General features: G+C 39.6%; 1 protein-coding gene across 3 annotated transcripts in view; it reads right to left on the bottom strand.

Annotated features, from left to right (window-relative positions):
* Positions 1 to 314: 314 nt before the first annotated feature.
* The window catches only part of LOC146489269 (testisin-like), a 37,003-nt gene continuing 13,531 nt past the window's right edge, over positions 315 to 23,786 (bottom strand). The window contains exons 1-5 of one of the 3 annotated variants that reach the window (XM_085107808.1): positions 20,451 to 20,760; positions 19,983 to 20,270; positions 4,223 to 4,423; positions 3,594 to 3,767; positions 315 to 2,163 (exon numbers count right to left, since the gene is read on the bottom strand). In XM_085107808.1, the coding sequence (XP_084963934.1) occupies positions 1,712 to 2,163; positions 3,594 to 3,767; positions 4,223 to 4,423; positions 19,983 to 20,270; positions 20,451 to 20,745 (1,410 nt within the window). In that variant the 5' untranslated portion in view covers positions 20,746 to 20,760 and the 3' untranslated portion in view covers positions 315 to 1,711. Of the gene's footprint in view, positions 2,164 to 3,593; positions 3,768 to 4,222; positions 4,424 to 17,173; positions 19,347 to 19,982; positions 20,271 to 20,450; positions 20,761 to 23,786 lie in introns of those variants that run through there. The other 2 variants (XM_085107800.1, XM_085107791.1) reach the window with 2 other exon arrangements.

Genomic DNA, 23,786 nt, shown 5'->3' on the forward strand with positions numbered 1-23,786 from the left:
GACCATATGTTTTCTGTATTCAGTGTACATGCAAAAGGTTGTACTTGGCCCCAGCGCTAGGATCTTTCTAGCGATAGGATCTTCACTAGCTGAGAGACAGGAAGTTCCTAGCACCATGTAAACGACCCTCGCTGGGAAGGTCGTAGCACCAGGGACCAAAAAACATGGCGGCGGCCGGGGGTTAAGCTGTTAGAGACCGACAATTTTTTCCTTCTGTCCTTGGTGACCACTACTGCCGAAATCAGTTCTGCGTACATACAAAAAGTTGTTACGTCTTCTAGGATCTTTCTCCCTCCGAGCAAACAGGATCTTACTGAAAAATCTTACTGAAACATTTTAGAATATCTAAACAAAGAGCGAACAAATAAGTTTTTAAAAATCTGACGTGCGATCGTATATAAAAGTGAAGCAATTTTTGCCAAAACGCGAAGCTGAAACGATCGTTTGCGTACCCTTGGAAAGGATTGCAAGAAATGGCTGAAAACAGAGCCTAGAATAAAAATAAATAAAATCACCAATTTTCATTTTACACTGTTCAGTGCTGACTGCTGTAAGCCGATAATGAAATTTGTTACAAAAGACAAACTAAGCGCAGATTGCTACTTTTTCTAACGCATAAATATGCGAAGAAGAAAAGTTAGGATCTCGTTGTATGGATTTAAAATGCCTGGATAATTTTATTGTCTATTGAGCTCAACAGCTTCTAACATTTACCAGCAAGAATACTTAGTATATATGCAAATACATAGTCAAGCACAGAGATTAAAAAGACGTTAAACGTTTCTGAACCATGAGATAAGCTCAGTATATATTATATTTACACGAATACTTCAGACCTATTTTATTACATGAAAGGTTTAAACTTTTTCAACTTGAAATTACAGCCACAAACAGAAAAGATTTTAAAAGATGACTTCCAAAATTAGTCGGAAAACTGATCTCTAAAAATAAATCAAATATATGGTTTAGCTCCCCTTGAGAATGCATTTCCTGAGGTAGCAAACTCATCATTTTGAGATTGGATTTTTTAGAGTAGTTTTCAAATGAGAACCATAAATCCAGTCACAAAAGCAACAAAAAGCAATCTGAGCTCGGAGTAAATGTTAATGACGTCAAGCTCGGTGAAAAGCGTATGAGCAGAGACGCTTTCCATTTACGCTAAATGTTTGGTTGGTTCGGAAACTTTCCCTGTCAAATGGAAAGGATTTTTCTTTTTCTTCGTTTATTTTTTATTTATTTATTTGTTGTTTTTTTTTTTTTACCTCGGCGAAGAACCTCGTTCTCAGTTTTAAACTTGCAATCTCATTGGTAGATCAAAAGCTTACGTCAGGCGCAACGATGGCGCAAGTCACCGAAAGAAGACAACAACAGAATGTTATGCAAATGAGGGTAATTCCGTTTCAATCGGAAAACTGGGGTACCTCCTAAGGTCAACCGTTTGTTCCACAAAATAGTCCCGTTTGATCTGCACGTGTCATTTGCATTTCAACCGCATGAACCGAAATGTTTTGCTAAATGGAAAGCTTCCGAAGTCTCCATTATAAAACTGTAAAAGACAGCTCACCGTTGGTATTTTTCTCTTACCATGCAATCAGAGAACAGTCAAGCAATCCGAAAGTAAAGGAGAACTACTTTTCATACTACATGATTAAAAGCCATTTAGGCTATACATTACATGATTACTATGTTGATTGCAGCAACGTGAAATATTTCAAATCTCTGTGTTGCTGTATGTTTTCATCACTTTCTTTACCCAGGAAGTGACTTCGAACATGTTAGCATAGACCCCATATTTGTGTGGGCGCGCGCATTCGTGACCCCAAGACACTACTCCGGTAAGGTAAAACCGCCCACGATGATTACATGACAGCGGTCCTCCACTGTCATACTGGCATGCGTCAACACCTCCTTTCTTGAATCCAGCGCATAGAGCCCTGCTATGAATTTTTCCATTGTAGGACTTGGCACTGTTACAAATCTGGGGCGGAACTAGACGAACTTTGGCTTCTCTCAGGATGTCTGGTTGAGTGCTGTTCCATTGGATATGACCCCAGCCAGTAACGTAACACTCTTTTCCCCAAGGGAATGTCATCCCAGAACGAAGAAGGCAGATGGGGGACACGAAATTGTCATATAAGACTGGCTCAGATAGACGAACCATGGCTGAAGATTAAAAACAATTTATGGTCAATAACAGACGCTTTATCGAAAACGGCAAGAAAATAATAATGATGATGTGGTGTGTCTCATTCATAATTTCACGCGATGAGAAAAAAATACATATTTGCTTATTCACAGTGTCTACGGCGTTGCAAGGTACTAATAAATAGTATGCAACACCCATCAAAAGAAACTACTGTAATAATAATAACAATAAAACAATGAAATGTTGAAATATCAGTTAAAAGTAACAGTGCCACGGAAGACACCTCGTGGTTGTACATTCTAAGTTCAGGGTGGAGGTGTATCTCTGGTGGCAGGAGCTCATTCGCTCTTGGTATTTAGCGTGCTACTTTGTGGATTGTGGGCCTTTTTATCAGTCACTTTTAACGTAATAGGACTTTTGGGAGGTTAGGGTTTGATCGTATTTGAACGTCCCCGTTAATAATATCAGCTGAGTATCTCGTCCCCTGGGTGTACGGTTTTATTATTATTATCATCAGGATTTCAGCCCCGCTCCGTCCCCCTCCAGCAAACCTTCTCACAGTCAGGTTTATCCAACTTCCGGCGTATTCCGGAAATAGAACGTCACCGCTCGTGATACTAACAGTTATATCGAGAACAATAACGACATAATGAGCTCCTAGCATCTCGATGAAAGGTTCCCATGCGCTTAATTTAGGTCGAATTGTTAGGTAGTCTTCTATTGCAACAATATCTCGGAGAATTAAGGGCCAAGAAATGACCAGCAAACAAATGTCGGAACAAGAGTCAAAGCCAGTAGTTACAATCTTATCTATTTGACGTCAATTTATTAATTTTTGTGCAGCTACATTTCGAAAGCAAAATTACATCTTAACAAGTTTGATGACCTGTCCAAATTAAGGACATCAGTTTTCAATGAAAATATAAATAGCGCAAACTGTAAAACAAGTGAACTCTATTAACAACAACAGGCCCAAGAATCTTTCTGTAAGCTAGCCTTCGAATGCTACCCATTGCGGCCGGGGACAATGAGAGGCGGTCGTATTCGAAAACTATTTTTAAAAGGAATCTCGGTACTCAGCAGACATTCACTCTCCCAGGACCCCCTTGCACTGACGGCCGGATTTGGAAAAACTATCCGGGTTAGCCCTAGATTACATCGACTTTTCTCTCCTGCGAAGGTCGAAGATAACCTTTATTTACCTTCGGTAGTGTTTATAGATCTGTCGAATATCAACAAAAACACACAAAAGCTAACGGAAAGAATCACTGGAATGTGCTGACGTTGTACACCAAAAGTCGGTAGCAAATTTTGGTGCGTCCTTTTTAAGCGGTGACCAGGGTGCTCTAAAGAATAAACGACTTAACAACACAAAAGGAAAGGATCTCTGTCGTTAGATAACCCGGTAAAAGTTGTTCCAGATCGTGCTTTAAGAGCTCTAACCTACCCACATCGTAATCTGGTGGCGTATCATATATTCCTTCAAGGAACATAGACTTGTACTTAGGATGGAGATGAATTGCTTCCACTTGTCTTCTTTTCTCAAACACTTCTCGGTTGATCAGATGATGTTCACCTAGCACCACCGTCCAATCGGATGGGTTTGTTGAAGTGTAAGCATCTGAAACAAACAAGCACAACTCTGAATAAATGAAACTAAATGATGAGGGAATGTCCAAAATGTCCAATTCCCTATAAAGTTCGTCCTATACTTAATATAGCCCAAGCAATCCCCGAGTACATTTAAGTTCATTTCCATCAATAAAGCGGCATTCATCTCCAATAGCCACAACTGCAGTCATTATTTGCTGCAACATTACGGTTAACACCCAAGGTAACGAACATGCCTGTTATATAGCACGTACTCGCCCTCCCCCTTCCTCCAATATTGTGTTTGTAGCGTGTATTTCACTCCGGGTCGGTGAAATTTAACATTGAAGGGGAGAGAGAGGGAAAGAAAGAAGGGAACCGTTGCAACCATTTTGTCTGAACGTGCAGTTATGGAACCGGGTCAACTTTCTTCAAGTGGTTGCAAGCACAAATTTATATACAATAAGACTCAATAATATTGTTTACCATGGAAACAATGAGTAGCTGAGACAACCCAATGAGGAGAGACGAGTGAACCTCCACAAAACTGTGTTTCGTTGAAAAGCAGAGCAACTTGCCAAGGCCAAGCGCCCTGAGTACTCTGGGTACCACCAACAATGCGACGAAACAGATTCTTTTCGTCATAGTTTATGTTATCGTGGAACCTCTTTCCACAAAAAGTGTATCCTACGGAAAGCAGAAGAAAACATTTTAATTATTCCTTAAAGTTCCATTCCTGAAAATGTGGATTCTCTTATTTTGCAACACTACAACTTGGAACTGAGGTTTATTGCGGCTGTAGTAAATGTCCAAATCTAACCTGCAAGCAGGGTCATCCGCTCTGGCTATATGATACTTAAACATTTTATGTTTTCAGTGTTCATTCATAACCTCTGCTTCCCTAAAGCTCCGCTGTCCTCGGGCAAATCAGATAACGTAATTTTATATTAAAATCTTTTATCCGTATTTTTATATAAAATTATTTATCCGTAGTCATACGTAAAAGTGTTCTATCTCTTCGCCAAGTTTCTTTTCGAATGTGGTTCACGTGTTAACAAGTTAATGTCACTGAATTGCCGCTTCGCGCTAGTTGTCAAGGCACTGTGACAGAATAATTCAAAATACTACAATTAAATTTCTTGAAGGCAGGAGGATATAATTGCGCTTCAGAATTCGGAAAAGATGAAAACTATTTTTCGAAGCTAGCTTACAGCGTCTAAATAACATTCTCTCTTTGGCACAAATATGATTAATCTTCCGTTCGGATGAAAAATACAACTCTGGCAAGTTGTCTTTTTAGTAACTTACCAAAGGAAATATAAAATAGAAGAAAGAAACAAGCGACAAAAACTTGTTTCATGATTGGTAAGAACCAACTATACAAGACTCCGCACTAGCCAGCCACTGAGCTCTTTCCAGAATTGCCGCCCAAGCAATCTGTACTATTCCTTGGCGGAGGAAACTTTATACATTGGGTAAACAGAATACAGAACAGCTGCAAGTAGGCGGTAAGATAACACTGACAAACTTTGTTTGGGCTTTTAGAGCGAAAATCAATTAGCAAGCCAGAAAAACTGACTAATCTTCTTCTAATTTGCATTGAATTAGGTGCGCAAACATAAAGGATTTTTTAATTTACAGGTTCATAAGTAAGCGCCTTCTTAATGAAATAGGTCACCTTTTCATTAAACTTAGCTATTTTTCTGCTTTCCTCTTCCGATTGATGTATTTGATTGAATTCTTACAGGAGAACATTTTGACGATTGCATTGTCTTTTCAGACAATATATCATAGACTTATTTTTCATAAAGTATGGAAACGGAGGCTTTAAACCGTTTTCATTTAGAACTGATCAACGACTTCCGAATGTTCTTTCTTTGTTAAAGTCAGAAGCGCCCTATACGGCTAAAATATATTGTAAGACCCCTGGACTTCAATAAGCTGCGACCACGCTCACTCACTTAGTTAAATTTTCGTTAAGGTATTTTGGTTTCCAAGCCGTCTTATCTTCCCCGCCCTTTCAAAGCTCTTCTTTACGGCCTCGTTTCGCTCGAAGGATCGTATAATATAAGCGCCGTTTCCCCTTGAAAATATGACCAAGCGAGCCAACGCACAGGTTACAATGTTTACTATAAGCTTCAAACTTAATTACTTTTTTAATATTTTTATTTTTCTTATGATGGCAAATAAAATATATATGTGGATTTCAAAAACACTCGACGAAAAGTGCATTTTATAGCTTTACGGCGCTGAGGACAATTTTCATTAATTTTTCACTTACTAGTTGAAAGAAGGGTGATAAAAATGCCCTGCGACTGAAGCGATTTAAAAACAAAAAGGTTGAAGGCTGGTTGTTCCAGTGAGACAGAGTCGAAACTGTCTTACAACCTCCTCTCATAAGCGAACACCTCTCGCAGGTGACCGCTTTTTCAAAATAACGAAATGTTCCCAGTCATGTCATTGCAGTAGAATCCTCTCGTACGCGTCCGCGACCATTTAGGGCTGACTGCTTGAAAACGTTTATTGTTTTCGCTTGAAACTAAGCGAACACTCGAAACATGACCCGATTTTGTTATGATGCAAATTGAATAATGGGATGCTGTTAAATTCCTAGATATCAAGAATTTTGTCCTTTTATTATTAGAACTTCTTGTTATGTCGATTAGTCGCTGAGTACGCAGCTCAGATGTTATTGATGTTTATACCTTTGCTGTACACGATGAAGGAAGTAAAAACCATCTTCAAACTCGAAACTAGCTCGGCTTGTGTAAAAGGCAAACCAGACCCTCCGTGCTATTTCTTTTTATTTGTAAATCGAACAATAACGTTTGAAAGTAAGGGTTTTACAACATAGTTTCAAAGGTGGGATCACACTCAAAAGAATATTTGGATATCTCCGAAGTTGCTTAACTCCATACTCGAGGTGCCATCTTCGGGAACATCATATATATCCGGAATCATTTCGGTCCGAAACAGAGTCAACTGGTGTTTAGGTGCACAATAGCTGAAACATGCTCTCAAGTACGCTGTGGAAAGTAATTTTGTGATTTTACATTTATTCGGGTAATCAGATAGACCCACTCTATAGAAAAACACTGTTCATATCCGATATAGATTGCAGTGTGAAAGAGAATACAAAATGAACCTGAGATTTTCCGCGAAACGAAAACGGAGGCTGATCGCAATTTTATAAAAAATTAATTAAAGAACGCTGCTTTTTTTTATGTATCTCAGCTTGATACAACGAAGACATATAACCAAGAACAAGTCATGACACATTTTTTATCCAGTGAATGTTTTTCTAATTCTTGTGCTGATTTTAAGAAAGTATAGTACTTCTGTGATTGTCAAACAATACAATTTGGTAGCCATTAAAAGTTCAGGTAATCAAGTAGCAAGAGACTTCAATGAAAGCCTTCTCAATTCTCCATCGATTAACAGCTGTTCAAATCCCTCAGAGAGCATGGAAAACCTGAGCTATTTTTTTAAAGTATACGGAGAGAAAGGTGAACGTATGACATTTCCACTAAAAATATGGTTGGTTTGTACAGCTGTTTGTATATAGACTCACAGTGACATAATTTACACGATTCCAAGTACTCGTTTCCGCCCAATAATTTAAATTTGCGTTTGGTTTGAAATTGCTCAAATTAGCTTATTTCTTATACTCTTTATATGTATGGAATAGTTCAGTCAGATTTGTTACCATAATCTAGAAGAAAAACGCACACATTTTAAACCGAAAGCAGCTTTAAACTGAAGCAAGCAAGGGGAAGTCCAAAATAGGCGACGTGAAGCATATTTTATTTATTTATTTTATTTTATTATTTTTTTTTTGTATGCCTGCTACTTCTGGTCTATTTGTAGCATCTCAAAATAAAGATGTGTTATAAACGTGTAGTCTTACTATTCCAGTAATGTTTGGTAAGTCATTTTCAAGGCATGAAGGTTTGTTTTACTCATATGCAAGTGAATTTAGTTTCACCGCCTAGAAAACAAACTACATCAATTGAAAACAACAACTCACTAGCCCTGTGACAGTAGTGAAATCCATCCGTTAGAGTTCCCACCTAAATTCATGGCTGTTTGCTTTTTGTGATTTTGAAATTAGTTACCCCAAGAAGTACGACCCAGAATTATATACAATCGCAAACCACCACTTATACCTACAAGTCTGGTAGACTAATAAGTGTAAAAATGTCTTGCTTTGTGTATTGTATCTAAGTGCGTTTGGCTATTGCCATACGATTGTTACAGACGTCAAACCAATTCTCATACCCAAGCCAAACGGTCCAAGTCGTGATCCGAGGTAAAAGCCAAAGGCACACACAGCAAATTTCTAACACTGGCCCTCATAACAATTGAAGGCAAGTTATTTTCGGAGCTTTTCAATGAAATCGTTGGAAGGAAAAAAGTTGGCCCCGGAGTCTGTGTACGGAAAGTGCGAGAAATTGCCAAATGTTTCTCTTTCACTAGAATCCGTTTGTTAAGCTTGGTTTGGTTTGGACACCTTTCTTTGAAATCGATTATTTACATAACGTTCTCCTTATGAATATTCTTTGTATTAATAAAGCTAAAAGGCATTTGGCGATTAGAATATTGGTGCATTTATGATGAAATCTTTTTAAAACAGTCGAAACACCGCTGCCTTGTAATGAATGCACAGACAAAAATAGAAAAAAAGAAGTAGCGTTCAAAACAGCTGCGAAGATTAAAGTTTGCTTGTGTCGCCCAAACGAGTTTGTTTTTTTAAAAAAACAAAGCATTCAGCGGCAATATTGACTTCTTCACCGGTTTCACCGGCATGGTTCTACTGAGTGCTGTTGTGACAACCACTGAACCACCTGGACAACCTACGCTGGCAACGCAGTAATCGAAGGTGTGATTTACGTGGTTTGGGGATGTGGGCCTCCCGGGGAATTTTTCTTTCAAGGTAACCGGCAGGGTTTGCGGAATACGACAGATGCAAAGGAGGCGCGATTTGCCACGGAGCTAAGTTTCATGAGCAAATCAGGTCCGTTCAGTTTTCTAGTCAGGAATCAACTCATTCACTCCCAAAGAGTTTCGAAAACATCAAATGTCGTCTTCTGCCCGTGGTCAGTGTAAGTAAATTGAGGCCATATCGTCTGAAACGAAATTTTGGCACCTTCCACTCCTAACATTGAAGACACAGTCACAAATGCTACTAAAAACCTTGGTCATTAGTGAGTTCTGTGAAAATGTTAAGATTTAAAGTAGTTTATCCTGCATTTAAGGCAGACGTGGTACCCCGCTACACCACAGGCGAACCCACAGCAAAAGGTGGCGAAAATGGCTTATTCTTTTTACACCACTAAGATCACAGGGCAGACTGTTCACAGTCCCCCTATTTTTCCGTGGGATTCTCGAAACCGGTATGCTTCGATGGAGCTGCCGCCATCTTGGTTTGTAAAATCGAGCGCGATCTAGGGAGAGTGTCTAAACTACCGAGGGGAGGGGAGCGGAGTTGGGAGGCGACTATACTAACACCCACTATACTAACATCCACTCCCGCTCCCCTCAGTAGTTTAGACACTCTCCCCAGATCGCGCTCGCTTTTACAAACCAAGATGGCGGCGGTTCCATGTCTCGAGAATCCCACGAAAAAATAGGGGGACTGTGAACAGTCTAATCACAGGGCAGCTCAGTTTACAACGGTGAGTCTGATTTCGTCTGTTTTGTCTGTTTCGTGGGGCATTTGCTAGTTTATTTTCAACAACAACAACAACAACAAATTTTCTTTGTACACCACACTGGAATACAGAGGAAATAAATGTAAACACTACTTATGTAAGGTATATTGCCACCTAGACTGAACAACTAATAGTAAGCTAATCTAGCTAGGAGACATAGTAATAACAATGTATAGTTGTCAAAAGTAGTCGTAACACTGAGGGAGGCACAAGTATAAAAATAAAAATGAAGCACACATAAAAGACTTTCTTCGTAAAATGGTGAGGAAAAAAGATGGAAATGTTCAAAGATTTATAGTAATAGACTCTTTTAACGAGTGCTTCAAAAATGCTTATGTCCGGGGATCAGTCCAGGCTGGGGGGGGGGGGGGGGGCATAGGCGGCCATTACCACCAAAAATACATGAATTTCAGGCCCGTAGCAAGGCTAAAACAACTGAGGGGGGCTTAGCAAAATGGTGAAACAAAACTACCACCCCCTCCCCCCACTGTCACTCAAAAACAGACTGATTTGGGAGTTTAAGATGCAACGAGAGCATAAAAAAAAACGGTTTATTTGTTTTAGTAAGTAAAACAATAATTTGGCACCTAGATCATACTCTTAGGTACATGTTTTTGCCTTTACTTTCACGTGGACTACTACGTAAAGTTTCCTAATTTCACATTCGAAGGACGACGCAGACAAACGACGACAAATTTTTCTTTCTCTTTTTAAATTTGAAATTTCTCTGGCCCTGAGGACATATTTGTGTGGCTTTTTTTGTGTGACAATGCGGGAACACTCAATTTTTATAAACTAAGGACATTTGTATTGCTTAAAATGAGCGGATGTCTTAGAAAACAAGTAGTTTATTTCGACAGCTTTCACGGCTTTGGATTGGTTGATTTCAATGCAGTTTGATTCTTATTTCCGATTCACAAGATAGGAGTGCCTGTTAGCGAAGGAAACTGAGAGGTGGTAAACAGACTACTAACGGTTGTGAAAAGGCACTTGCAGCGTCAGAATTCAACATTAATTTGTTTTAATTGTATATTTATGGGCATTTTAGGGCATTGCTTTTTAACCTCCGCAAATTCTGGGGGGGCTCAAGCCCCCCCCCCCCCCCCCTGCCCCTCCCCCCGCTACGGGCCTGAATTTCAAACGGTACAGACAACAAAGAGATGGTTCAAGTGTCCATTACAAAATACACAGACAATTGAAAAGTGGCACAGCCAAAGTACAAACTGTTCAACTTTCTATACTGGAATAGGAAAGTGTAAAACGAAACGGTCTAGCCAAAACACAAACAGACAAGCAATTCATATCGAAGTGGGGCATGAAATAGTTAAACAGTCGAGTCAAAGTGTGAATAGCTCACCCTTCATTTGCACTGTAGAACAGTCAAAACGAGAATTGACTAGTTCCCAATGTTCAAACAACACATTGTAATCGCGAATGGTACAGCGTAACATGAAATGAATAGGCCTTATCACGGTTTTCGACGCCATTTTGACGAGTAGGCAAACAGGCTCGAAATAACAGTGTTTGTTTGGAAATCCGATGTCAAATAATTTTCATAAAACATCGCTTCTGAAAAATTCATGAATTGGAAACTTTTGGCACTAGGAAAAGGATTTTAAGAAAAAATTTGGAGGGATGGAGCTGTGCCAGAAAGCGTCCAGTCGTGTTTTGAACTTTCCATACATTTCCCTGTATTTTTTCCCGCGAGCTATTTTTAGAGCAGTTCACGGCTGGTTCGCTAACAGACAAATGTATGGAAAGTTCAAAACACGACTGGACGCTTTCTGGCAGAGCTGCATCCCTCCAATTTTTTTCTTAAAATCCTTTTCCTATTGCCAAGAGGTTCCAATTCATGAATTTTTCAGAAGTGATGTTACGGCTGCCCGTAACCCAATACCGCTTGCACTCAAAGGTCATCGTCTCACTAGTTATTAATTATCACACGCTCTCTAGTGACGCCGCGAATATTCGTTTTATTGAATGAAAGTTAAATTTAGCGTTTTTTAAACTTCATAATCGACAGTATTTTATTTCCCATACAAAGTCTTATAATGTGTTTAAATTCTCAATGGCTGCTTGCACTCAAAGGTCATCATACCCACTAGTAATTAATTATTACAGGCTCTCTAGTGACGCGAACTTGGGCTGCCTGTGGTGACAGCGGGTAAGTGAAAGGGCAATCTCGTACCCAGAGCAACTCGTGAGGAGAGGTCAACTCGTGGGCTCGGCTGTCCGGATGATACGGGCCATCGTGACGTCACTTCTTGTGAAGCGCGGGATTTTGTCTAGTTTCGAAAATGGCGCTGGTGATTTTGTTGCATCAAACGACTTTTTTTTCCCAGCCAGGCTCTGGATGGGGTTTTTTTTCTTGCTGAGTAGACTTTTAATCTTCTTTTCTCGATATAGGTAAGTGTTGATTTATTTTCAACCATGAATTATGCTGAAAATGTTGCAGTGAAGAGTTACGTGTACTTGCGCTGATCGGAAAAGCTGAGATTGTCCGCGCCAGAAAAATTACATCTTATTAATTACACAAAGTACTGGTGAAACTGACATTTGCCTTGGGACGAGGTCAAATCTTAGTGCAAACGTTCCAGTTGAGATTAGTAGGTTATATTCAGCTGCAAAAATGATCAGTGCGTTTGTTTCGCCGAGTGAAAAAACAGTGAAAATTATAAGTTTGTGTTTATTGCTGAAACTTGACCTGAAGTTATCGCATTTGCTTCTAACATTATTAAAATGATTGATAAATACAAAATGATGATTCAAAGGAGTTTATTTTAATTTACCCATGCCATTTAACCCTTGTTAAGAAGACTTTTACTGAGCAACCTAGAATTTTGAAAAAGCTTGCAAAAAATTTCACACTAAATCGCGAACTCCTGACTCAGTTTTCTGGCCAAACATATTCACAATATCTTCAGCTTTCTCTAGAGCTCTAATAAGGAGACATCTTGTCATAGAAATAAACTTATCACCTGAAATGATCCAGAAAACAAATGAGCAAGGAGACGATAAATGCTGTAGTCAGTTGATTTACATTAGTAAGATGATGAAAGAGTTGAAGTTGAGTTAAAGTTAAGTACTAGTCCAGAGAGTAATTGAATCCTCCTTATGTATTCCAAACCTGTGAGAGAAAAACTTGTGCATTGCCGCTAGAATTTTGATGTTTAGATACAGAATGTTTGGACTATTTTGCCTTGAAGCTGGCGTCAGCCGCTCGGCCTCGCAAGGAGAGTCTTGTCATATTTTCCTGTTTTTGTGAGATAATTAAACAAAAAAAGCAAACTCCATTGCCCATTAACAATTACCAACTGGCAAATTACTTAGTACTAAAGGTTTCTTTGCAACGTAGCTTTTCCGATAGCTTGAGAAAAAAATGTTTTCGCCTTTCTTTTCGCAAGCGCTCGACCAGACAGTACCGGAGAAATGCGTTTAAACCCACTGATCATTTTTATTAAGTTGTTAGATAATTGGTTTTAATGGCCAATCGAAAGCTCTTGACCACAGTAAGATCTCACTTTTCCCTCCTTGTTAAATTCTTTTGGATTCTCAAGTTATCTTTCTTCAAAGATGCGCAGGCCGTCACTGTTTTGTCGCATTTGCTATCAACCAGTGTCAAACTTTTGCGTATTTTCATACTTGAAATATTAACTTCATGAGCGATGATGCTGTTTTCATGTATTATGGTAATAGGTTAAATCATAGCAATGATTCTTGATGGCCTTGCGTAGAATTATTTGACTGATCATCCAAGAAAAAAATTTGGCGAGGTTGTAGTTTATCAATCATTCAAACTTCCCGGGTTTTACAGGAAGTGACGTCACGATGGCCCGTATCATCCGGACAAGCAATCTGGTTGCGAAAAGCCGAAGTTGACCCCTCCCTCCTGTACCCAGAGTCTTCAGGCTTTTTGGTCAGCGGGGCAACGCTGACCAAAAGCCTGAAGACTCTGGGTACGAGATCGATGAAAGGGCAGTTAAACTGACCGCACGGAACCGCTGATTGGCTGAGAAAATAATATGACGTAGCAGACATTTTTTTAGCATTCATAAACATGGCGGAAAAACGACTGCGCATGCTCACTAAAATAGTGGCCGTTACAATCTCAAAATGGCGGACGACGAATCGCATTTTTCCACGTAATTCCCACGTAACTGGGGACCAGTTTCTGACCGCTCCCACACGTATGGGAGGCCATATCATTCAAAAGTGGTACGAACTCACGATTGGTAATTGAGAATGACGATCGCCATGGTCGAGATTCACGATTGGTGATTGAGAACACGATCGCTATGGTTGGGATTATCGATTGGTGATCGAGAATGACGATCGCTATGGTCGAGATTCACGATTGGTGATTGAGAATGACGATCGCTATGGTCCAAAACACGATTGATGATTGAGAACACGATCGCTATAGTCGAAAAAAAAAATTGATGGTCGAAAATGTCGATCCCTATGGTCGAGAATATCGACTGTCGATTGGTGATCGAGAATGTCGAGAAATAGATTGAGAATATCGATTGGTAATTGAGAATTGGAAAGGACTGGAAACGAGTGAGGGATAATACACTCACACTTACATCAAGTTGTAACCACCTGTCGTCAAGATGGCGGCTGCCGAATGCGCCGATGACCAAGGTTGTCGAGACTTAGACGAATTTTTTGACTCCATGAAGCAGTGCTTCGATGAGGTGGATAAGGAGCTTAATGATGAATTTAATTCTATTCCTTTAGACTATTTAGAGAGTACGCTAGAGGATCATTTCCAAGTTGTTCATGCAATAGCAATCGCAATACAAAATAATGTCTGGGTCAATTCAAAAAGCGATCATCCCCCCCCCGGGCAAACCCCCGGGCATTTGACTTTTTTAAAAATGCCTGATCAAATTCCCCTCTATATGGGCCGATTTCTAGGTCAAATGCCCCACTGGTTGGGGCTGAAAAGTCATCGTGTTGGTTTTTTTTTTTTTTTTTTTTTTTTTTTTTGTATTCGCTAGCTCTGTTTACATAAAAATCAACGAAATTCATACATTAATAAATTTAAAACAATTTATTATTAAAGATAATGCATAACATCACATATGAAACTCAACTAACAGAGAGTTCAACGACATATGTACCGATACTCGCTTTTCTTTTATATTTAATGTACATGAAGTTTGCTAATACGTGTGATAACAAGAACAATGATAAAAAACAATATGTTATGAAACCTAGACATGCCAACAAGTCGAGCTTCGAACGCTGAGCAAAGGGAGAACGAAGCTTGAGGGAACTTGGACATACCTCTGAAAACGAGAAGCGAAGAGCAATATGTAACTCCGCCATGCCAACAACAATCTCGGATATATTTGTTGGAACGCTTCTCTATGGTAGTATTAAATGGCTTACTACATTAAAAACTGTTTGACGCAAAATATACGAGTAAATTCTGGCTGTGAATAAAGCATTCCGACAATTTATGCGACCGCTGACCAGCATTTTTTCGACGGGTCAAATGCCCGATGGGTCGGGTTTCTATTCGCGTCAAATGCCCCACTATGTGGAGCCGAACAGGGGTCAAATGCCCGGGGGTTGCCCGGGGGGGGGATAATCGCGCTTGGAATTGACAGATACATAATGCCAATGATGAACTGAAGCAACTTATGGAAGATCTACTCTCGGTTTCGCAAAGCTTGTTACAGGAAATCCGTACCACAAAGAGTCAGAGAGAAATGAGCAAAAGTAAGTCACCAGCTTGGGTTCCTAGTACTCAAGCAAGCACAGGAGGGAGACCCAGGTTTAACATTACCAAAGAACAAATCGAAACTCTGAGAGAAACTGGGATGAATTGGACACGAATAGCACTTTCACTTGGGATTAGTGAGAGCACTTTATATCGACGTAGACAAGAGTTTGGACTTCATGAAAGCTTTGTGGACATTACTTATGAAGAACTTTATACTGCTGTGACAGGAATGTTGAGCCAGACACCTTCTGCAGGCGAGTCCTATGTAAGTGGTGGGTTGAGGGCTCGTGGTATTTTTGTTCAAAGACACCGAATAAGAGACATTCTAAGTAAGATTGATCCTGTTGGTAGAGCACTGCGGAGGAGAGCTGCAATTCAAAGGAGGCAGTACAATGCCAGAGCTCCTAATCACCTTTGGCATATGGATGGGAACCATAAACTTGTAAATTGGAGGTTTGTCATACATGGATGCACAGATGGGTATAGCAGGGCAATAGTCTATCTTAACTGTGCAACAAACAACTTAGCATCTACAGTTTTGCAATATTTTGTCGAGGGAACCCATGATTTTGGGTTACCTCTACGTGTGAGGGGAGACCATGGTGTCGAAAATGTCGAAGTTGCAAGGTTTATGGTTGAGAATCGTGGTGATAATCGAGGCAGTTTCATAGCAGGAAGAAGTGTTCACAATGTCCGTATTGAGAGACTGTGGCGGGAGACGAATAGGGTGGTCATCGCATTTTACAAAGATATCTTTAATTTCTTGGAAAACTCGTGCTTGCTTGATTCACTCTGTGAGATTGATCTATTTGCTCTACATTACATCTATTTACCAAGGATCAATGCATCACTTGGGCAATTTGTAGAGCAGTGGAACTTCCATGGGATACGTACCGCAGGATACCAATCCCCAATGGCACTGTGGCATGCTGGCATCATGCACAGTATGGATGATGCAGTGCTTTGCGATCCAGAATCTTATGGCATTGACTTTGAGTCAAGTGTGTGAGAGATGGATGATGATTGTAATGTTGTTGTTCCTGGCAACCAAGTCCAACTGACTGTGCAAGAAATGACAGTCTTAAAGACCCATGTGCCAGATCCCTCAGAGGATGATGGAAACTCTGGAATTGATCTTTTCCTCAGAGTTCGTGATTTTGTCAAGTCAGTAAGAAACTTGCCTTAGTTAAACTGTTTAATTTATTAACAGTTAAAGGCACAGTGATGTAAAACACTAGAGGGAAGTGCACTTTTACCAACCCTAGTTCAACCTTTAATTTTCCTTCACCATCACAAGTTTCAGTCAACCTCTTTCACTGATCTGGCATTGTTGTGAGATGTGACAAAAGGTTTTAAGTGATTTGGGTGCTCTTAGTGTTCTCCTTAACTGGATGCACTGTGAGTCAACCCAAAACTCAAACCAAAAACAAATTTGACCCTGAACAAGCTAGTTGAACCATACTGTACATACTTAGTATGTAGACAACTTACTGTACTTGTTGAGGGGAAAGAAACCGGCATGAAAAGATAGCCATTTAAATGCAGGATACATATGTACATGTACAACAAAACCAATTGTATTAGTAACAGCTGTAGTGTGCTTTGAGTTGTATTATTTTTTCCAGCTTTTGGAAGGGAGGCTGCCAGGTTTCAGGATTTATAATAATCATGAATTCACTAGATCCCTTTCTATCACTGTTATTTAATGTTTGATATTCTTTGAGAAAAAGAAAAGAACAGGTAATTTGGAAAAGCAGGAATTAAGGAATTTGAATTTTTTCACCTTTCCTTTTGCTTTACAATAACATTAAAAATATATATACATGTATGCAATGGCTCACATATATAACCATGTGCATGAGAGGTGTGACAGAAACAAAAATGAAGGTAAATAACGAGATATTTAACAATAGGATTCTGAATTCCACCATTCCAGCTTTTCCAGCCTAACGACATTCCAAGGATTGTAAATAAACAATACTATGGTCCACATTGGGTTAGTAATGTTATTTTATTAACTCAACACATGAAAATACAGTTGTACTGTTACATTTGAGCATAAGATTTCCAGCTGCACTGTTATAATTATAATAATAATACAATAATGATGCAGCAATATTGTTATTCATCATCATAGTAATTACTGGAAAAATCATAATAAATTTATAGTAATCACATAACTTGAATATGCTGCTACATATTTGTTCTGTAGTTCCATACAGCAAAACTGAACACATTGAACTATAACTTTAAACAGAAACCTCAAGTGAAATGACAAACTTTCAGTGAATGTATCATGGGTATTTATTAAAAACCAACTTATAGTTTTCTCTTGTAAAGCTGTAACCCACTTTTGTCATGTTTCTTAAAATAATTCAACAAACCCTTCTCAGACAATAGAAGGCTAAACATGGTGCTAATCATCTGCTAGTAATTATTAGAGATATGATTTCTGCAAAAGCCCCTCTTGGGTGTTTACGAATATACACAATTCATCAACAGTCTGAGGACTTCCTTGAAAGTTAATGTTTAATCCACCTAAAAAAATAATGTAAACTGCAGTTTGCAATCCCACCCCGACACCCACACACAGTTTATGTTGTAAAACAATAGCTAGTTGTTTTGTGTGTACAAAATGATAACTTTTTTATTCTCTTAAAACTGGAACAAAACCGTAAACAGTGAGAAACAAAATTATCTCGCCCTGAACAATTTGAAAATCTTTGCTTCTATCAATGATTAACCTGTTATCATAACTTGAGACAACAACTTTTGTGTACTGATCATACTAAGTATAACCCTCTCCAAAATTGGCCAGTTCTGTTAACACACTATCTATCAGACGCATTGATTGAGATTCTATTGAGATATCAAGTCTTCTTGAGAGAAATACTTGTACGCATGCTCACTTGGTTGGGTTACCCAGTGAGTCTTGACTGCAGAGCTGCCACACGGGAACCATCAAGTGAAATGAGGCATCGGGGGAAATGGGACAGGATGGGAAAAGGTTTTTCCATCCCTTCTCTTGATGGTTCACAAATCACAGCTCTGCACATGAAAGTCCAATTAACTGAGTCTGCTTGCAGGCTAATATTAGAGAAGAATTAAAACACCTAAATCATGTCAAAAGACCATGCTTGATCTTCTTTCATGAGATTAGTAAATTCTTCTGCCAGAGCTGGGTATGATTCATATGTAGTAGGAAGCTCAAGCATTGGTATACATGTTCGAACCACAGGGCATCGCTCAAAACCTTCCAAAGAAGAGAAGGACACTTCAATGTGGTCACAGGTAATGACATCACTCCCTGTGCAGAAATGGAGGAACTTGGCCAGTGCCTTTCCGTCTAAGGTTTTGACAAACCTTTTGAGATGATCCAGACTCTGTCGTTCGGCTTCACTGGACGGCTCTGCCCTGAACAGGTTATTTATTTTCTTGGCTGTTGGACGCTTGCTGTCATATAGTTCCTTGAGACCTTCAAGGGTTTGGAAAGTGTAATCACATCGCAGTGAGTTTAGAATAGGGGCCCAGCTGTTTAATACATATCTTGGTTTCTGAACCAATTCTTGGTGAGCCAACTCCATGATTATTGTTTGAATGTTGTCTTTGTTGGGCACCCTGAAGCACTTGAATGTCGAGAGGAATTCAAGGGCATCTTTGTCGTTGGCATCGAAAGCATCACTGAGACATGTGTCCAAGAGCTCTCTGTCTTCAGCAGCAATGTACTGTCTAAATGATGCTAGAAGAAAGTCCGGTGTGATGCTTTCTTCTCCAAATAAGCATGATGCCAAGAATAGATGAGAAAGTTTCAAAGGGAAGTACTTAACGGTCTTGTAACCATAAACCAGGATTCTTGCAATAGTTTCCCACTCAGGCCTCTGCAGGTCATGCCTGATAAAAGGAATTTTCTCTCCACTTCCAACTGTGAGTGAAGTGAAAAAATCCTGCCAGAATTCAGTAAGAATGTCAAGCAGAACTCCCTTGCCCCTCCCTTCTTCTGGATGGCCATTTGAATCAATGACATTGACATCAAGAAGGCAATTTGAAACATTGGGATCACTGAATATTTCAATAAGGTCTTTCCTCATGGTACTTCGATGCACAGTGACACACTTTTTAGGTGCATCTTCATCACAGAGCATGGGAATCAAGTCTTCAGCATCATCTACAAATAGAAACAATAAAGTAATTTTAATACATTTAACCATAAAGTTCAAAAAAGGCCTTAAAAAGCAATAAAACTAGATAAATGAAATATAGTCTAACTAAATGTAACTGGTTTAATAAGACTGGCAGATGGGTTGAGAGGGAAAAATATAAAATATGTCCAAAACTGAACTGATTGCTTTGACTCTTAAGCAAATCTGCACTAAAACACAATTAATTACCATAACTTGTTATTTTTTTGTCACAGTAAATAATTCCACCGTAAATAAATCTAATTTAACGGACAGATTTAATAACAACTACCTATACGCACAGGACACGAGAGTCCATATTAAGAATAATATTGATGAAATATGGTGCATACTATCAGAACGATGCAAAGTTACAGTTTTAATTTCATGGCAAAGGTTACCTTGATTATTACACAAGTTGATTATCGACTCTAAGTTTATAAAGGTAAATTAACCGCCATAGCAAATTTCTAGTAGCTGACATATCGAGCATTTAGCCCTTTGCTTCGATGAACGGCTAATGGTTAATTTACCTTTATTTACTTCGAGTTGATAATCAACTAGTGTTTTACTTGCCCACCAATGCAGCACAACAGTTTTATTAGAAACTAATCACTTTGTACCTTGATTATTAGTTGGCTCGACAATCTGGACCTCTTGCAGTTGGATGGTGGGATCTGGCTGGGTTGCCCAAGCAGGTTGGACCTGTTGCAACTGAATGGTGTGAACCGAGTTGGTTGCATGTGCAGGCTGGGCCTGTTGCAGCTGGATGGTGTGACCTGACTGGGTTGCCTGTGAAGCCTGGGCTTGTTGCGGCTGGATGGTGTTACCTGACTGGGTTGCCCGTGAAGCCTGGGCTTGTTGCCGATGGATGGTGTTACCTGACTGGGTTGCCTGTGCTGATTGATTTCCTATTGTATAAAATGAAAACTTTGAAAGTACATAACACAGTCCCGTAATCAGCATCCAGTCCGGGGATGGGGTTAGGGCCTGGGACTGAGAAACCATACTCTCACAATTTACAAACTAGGACCTCATGACAGTGTAGTTGCTACAAATTTTAAACACAATCAAATAATAACTTATTGTACCTGAATAGTCTTGCTGTTCACAGGTGATGCTGCAAGTGCTATCATCGCCAATTTCCTGGAACGGTCTGATGTATATGGGCTTTTCTTTAAATACTCTGTGTACCATTACTCCATTTAGGCTTTGCCCTGGTCCCAAAGTAGGTTTGACGAGAGTGCTGTGAACAGGCATGAGAATCTCAAAGTCTACATCGATTGGAATCTTTTCTTCAAATGCTTCTCTTAGACAAGCCTCAACCACGCACTCGGACCACTCCTTTTGCAATTCGAAACCTGAAATCGTGAAGCCATTTTCCATCAGCCACACTCGCTTCCCTTGCCTGGGAACCTTATTTACATCGGGGCCAGTTAGTAAAATATTAAACATCCCTCATGAATGGTCCTTTCACAACGGACTTCACTTTTCCTTTTCCTTTTCCACGGTAAGTGTTGAATTACAAAACTGCCTTCTGAAACTTGGCATGTAAGTGCGGCTGGCAGAACCACTTTGATTTGGAGGAGGAACTGCTGATCCTTACAAAGTGCGAGGCAGCGAGGCGTGCGCGGCATGCGAGGCAGACGTGTGAGGCACTCAGGTTAGCCTTGAAAACACTCCGGTTAGCCTAAAGAGCACTCCGGTTAGCCTAAATAGCACGCAGGTTAGCTTAAATAGCTCCCCGGTTAGCTTAACGGTTAGCAGTTTATGTTGGGCGGGGTTGTTCATGCCTCGCATGTTTTGTTCATGCCTCGCACGTCTGCCTCGCATGCCTCGCACGCCTCGCATGGTGCCTCGCACGCCTCGCTGCCTCGCATGTTGGTAAAACTCATTGCGTTGCCGTTTCGCTGCCAAGGAGTGTGGAAAGTTCAGTTGCCTTCTGCTGCAGTTCTTCGAGTACTCGCTTTCCAGCTGCAGCGCTAGCATCGGAAGACGTGTTCGACGCCATGTGTTTTTCCTCGAAGGCGCGAAAATTCGTTTACTAATTGATATAAGTGAGAGTGTATTATCTCCCACTCGTTTCCAGTCCTTTCCAATTCTCATTTTCTCGACATTCTCGACCACCAATCGACAGTCGATATTCTCTATGGCGCGTTTTTAGTGTCAAAATTCAAACTATCAATTCAAATATTCGATCCTTCAATTCAAACCTGCAATTGTTCGGTTCAAACATTCGATCCTTCAATTCAAATCTGCAATTGTTCGGTTCAAACTTTCGATCCTTCAATACAAACATTCAATCCTTCAGTGCAAATATGGAATGGGTCGATTCAAACATTCCATCATTCAATCCAAATATGGAATTGTTTGTTTCAAACATTCGATTCTTCAATCCAAACACCCTTTTCTTCAATCCAGAAATGCCATTCTTCAAGTTAAACATGCATTCATTGTATTGCCTGGCCTATCATTCAGTTCAAGCATGCATTTCGTCGATTCAAACATGCCATTTTTCAATTCAAACATTTGATCATTCAATCCAAACGTGTATTTCTTCAATCAAATCCTGAAACTCAAACACTACACCATAAATTCCGCGTTCAATTTCGATAGAAAATGCTGAAATCCTGCTGTTGAAACATTCTGCACCTTAATTTTAAGATATGAAATCCAGATTATAAATTCGAACATAGTCTCACAATGTAGTTGTGCAGTGGCTCGATTCAAACATGCACTTCGGCGATTCAAACATTCACTTCGGCGATTCAAACATTCAGCTCAGCAGTCCAAACTTTCAGTTCCTCTCCAGTAGTCTGGAACCGAGGGGACTCTGTAAAACAAGGATACGGACGGGCGGATGCGGACGGCGGATTTAATTTATTGGTTAATTGTCACCTTCTAAGAAATGCTAGCTTTGGCTTTTTTTTAATTTTATTTTTATTTATTTTTTTTTTAATTTGAATTGATTTTATATTTTATTGTCAGTCAAACAGCGAAAACGCTACGGAATGTTTCTTCTCGTTTTTCAACCAAATCAGTCTGAGTTTGCAGTGGAACTCGGTACATTAGTACGACACACCATCCGGAAAAACAACAAGTTCACATTCATGAACATTTACAGGATAATCTGATTAACAGGTAAAGTACTGTACGAGCTCTTGTTAAGCATTAAAGATTGGAAATCGTGGTTATTGTTCGAACAGACAGATCGATACAAGTTATTAAAAAATTATTTTAAGATGTCCAAAGATTTCCCGGCGTAGGATTTCTGAACATGTCATTTTCTTCCCTTTAAATTTGTACCCAAGCGAAATTTTCCTTGCAATATGGGGGCTTTTTTTGATCGGGTTTTGCGTCTTTTCGGTTTTGATATTCATTGCGGATTTTGGTTTTTCTCATCTTGGAACATTCAGATTATTTTATCTGACAGAAAAACATGTTTTTTTCGGTCAGTTTCTGGTTTTCCTCCGGTTGCCTCGGCGGCGGCCTTCAGTCCCCAGTCAGGTCAGGGGTCGTCTTCTCCGTGAACTTGGTACAGTCGAACCTCGATTATCCGGACTCGTTGGAACTTGAATAAAATGTCCGGATAATCGAAAATATGAATATTAATGAGACAGGAATGTAAAAAAAATGTAATAAAGAAAGCAGAATTTGTCTAACAAACCGGTTGATGCTTTGAAGCTTTCGCGATCGGTCGACTCCGCCGGTTCAACTACGCTGAGAAATGTTTCGCTTTTCTCCTGAAGAAGCGGACTTGAAAATTGGTGTTCCACTGCTGAGTAAACCAGGCCCCAGTTGTTCAAAGAGTGGATAACTTTATCCACCGGATAAGTCGCTATCCAGCGGAGCAAATGTACTCCAACTACCGGTAACGCCTTTTGGCAAGTTTTCCACACAATCCCATACTTAAATTTGATATATATGTTTCTACTCTATCCATAAATTATAGGGCTATTGGGAAAATCTTGCACGCATTTCATCTGCTGGATAGCAACCTATCCAGTGAATAAAACTATCCGCTCTTTGAACAACTGGGGCCAGGCGTATAAGGTTTTATCCAATTGCTCTGACACGTTCGCAAATCTGACGCAGGGAAATCTTTGGACGTCTTAAAATAATTTTTTAATAACTTGTATCGATCTGTCTGTTCGAACAATAACCACGATTTCCAATCTATAATGCCTAACAAGAGCTCGTACAGTACTTTACCCGTTAATCAGATTATCCTGTAAATGTTCATGAATGTGAACGTGTTGTTTTGCCGGATGGTGTGTCGTACTTATGTACGGAGTTCCACTGCAAACTCAGACTTATTTGGTTGAAAAACGAGAAGAAACATTCCACAGCGTTTTCGCTGTTTGACTGACAATGAGATATAAAATTAATTCAAATTAAAAAAAAAATTAAAATAAAATTTAAAAAAG

Source organism: Pavona decussata, unplaced genomic scaffold, assembly GCF_977016875.1.
Source record: "Pavona decussata unplaced genomic scaffold, jaPavDecu1.1 SCAFFOLD_6, whole genome shotgun sequence".
In the NCBI taxonomy this organism is placed as follows: domain Eukaryota; kingdom Metazoa; phylum Cnidaria; class Anthozoa; order Scleractinia; family Agariciidae; genus Pavona; species Pavona decussata.